Source organism: Egretta garzetta, unplaced genomic scaffold (genome assembly GCF_000687185.1).
Source record: "Egretta garzetta isolate BGI_Z169 unplaced genomic scaffold, ASM68718v1 scaffold141, whole genome shotgun sequence".
Classification (NCBI taxonomy): domain Eukaryota; kingdom Metazoa; phylum Chordata; class Aves; order Pelecaniformes; family Ardeidae; genus Egretta; species Egretta garzetta.
The window spans coordinates 76,131-77,115 of record NW_009258664.1 but is presented as its reverse complement, the minus strand read 5'-3'; the positions used below and the strand labels follow the sequence as shown (position 1 = coordinate 77,115).

Below are 985 nucleotides of genomic sequence, written 5' to 3'. Positions count from 1 at the left end.
TGGGCCCCTGCTCGGCGGCAGCCAAGCCCCAGAGCACAACTACAAGCCATGGTTCCTGACTCCGGTAGTGGGAAGCAGCTTGCGCAGCGCGGCGGGGTCGGGAAGGGACACTACTCTAACCAGGACTGTTAACACGGTTGGCCCAAAGCGACACTGTAAGCAGAGCTCAGCTGCTCGGCAGAGCCACGACTCGAACACACATTGCTGACTACTGGCTCCGGAGGGGCAATGTGGGTCGGCCCCGGGGACCCCGGGCCCCTGCCCTCCCACATGGAGACCCAGGAGGGTGCGGGGAGGCAGCCCCATGGCCCCGCGTGTCACCCAGGCGCTGCCTGGGGTTGGCATCTCTTCGCGACACCCTTTCACTCGCTGTGGAGCAGGTCACCGGCATCTCCAGGCAGTTTGGAAATGGGACCGCAGGGTGGGGGGGGAGCGGGGCTCGGGCTGCGCATCCTCCCAGGAGCTGCGGGCAAACGGTTCCCCCTGCCCCGGGCTGCCCCCTTGCTGGAGCGAGGCGAGGGTCCAGGCCCGAGCACCCGGCTGTGGGGACAGAGCCCTGCCCCATGGCACATCCCAACCCCGCGGGGACCCAGCTCCTCTGAGGCGAGATGCTCCCCCAAGCTGGGGAGAAGCACCCAGAGGCTGCTCAGTGGGAGACCCATCTACCCCCGGCTCCACCACTTGGCACTCATCACACCAGGGGGACCCTGCCCAGGACCCCCAGGTCCTGGCACCATGCCCCAAGGGACCTGCAGGGCCTCAGGGAGGGGGGGACCTGGCCCCCACCGGCCCTGGGTACCCTCGCTCTGCCTGCCTGGGCAGACCCCACCCTGGGCTCCAGCCCCCTCTCCCTGCCCTCGGCAGCGGGCCCCGGGGGGCTGCCTCTCCCTCCTCTCCCAAAAAGTGAAGGTACCAGGCAGAGCTTTCCGGGGATCAAGGTGGGCATGTGGCGGCCGCTGCTGCGAGGGGATGAGCCTGGAGGAGC

The 985-nt window shown here is 68.9% G+C and overlaps 1 protein-coding gene across 1 annotated transcript in view; it reads right to left on the bottom strand.

Moving 5' to 3' along the window:
- The window catches only part of FDPS (farnesyl diphosphate synthase), a 5,991-nt gene extending 5,600 nt beyond the window's left edge, over positions 1-391 (bottom strand). The window contains exon 1 of the mRNA XM_035903943.1: positions 279-391. Within this exon, the coding sequence (XP_035759836.1) occupies positions 279-391 (113 nt within the window). The remainder of the gene's footprint in view (positions 1-278) is intronic.
- Positions 392-985: the final 594 nt, after the last annotated feature.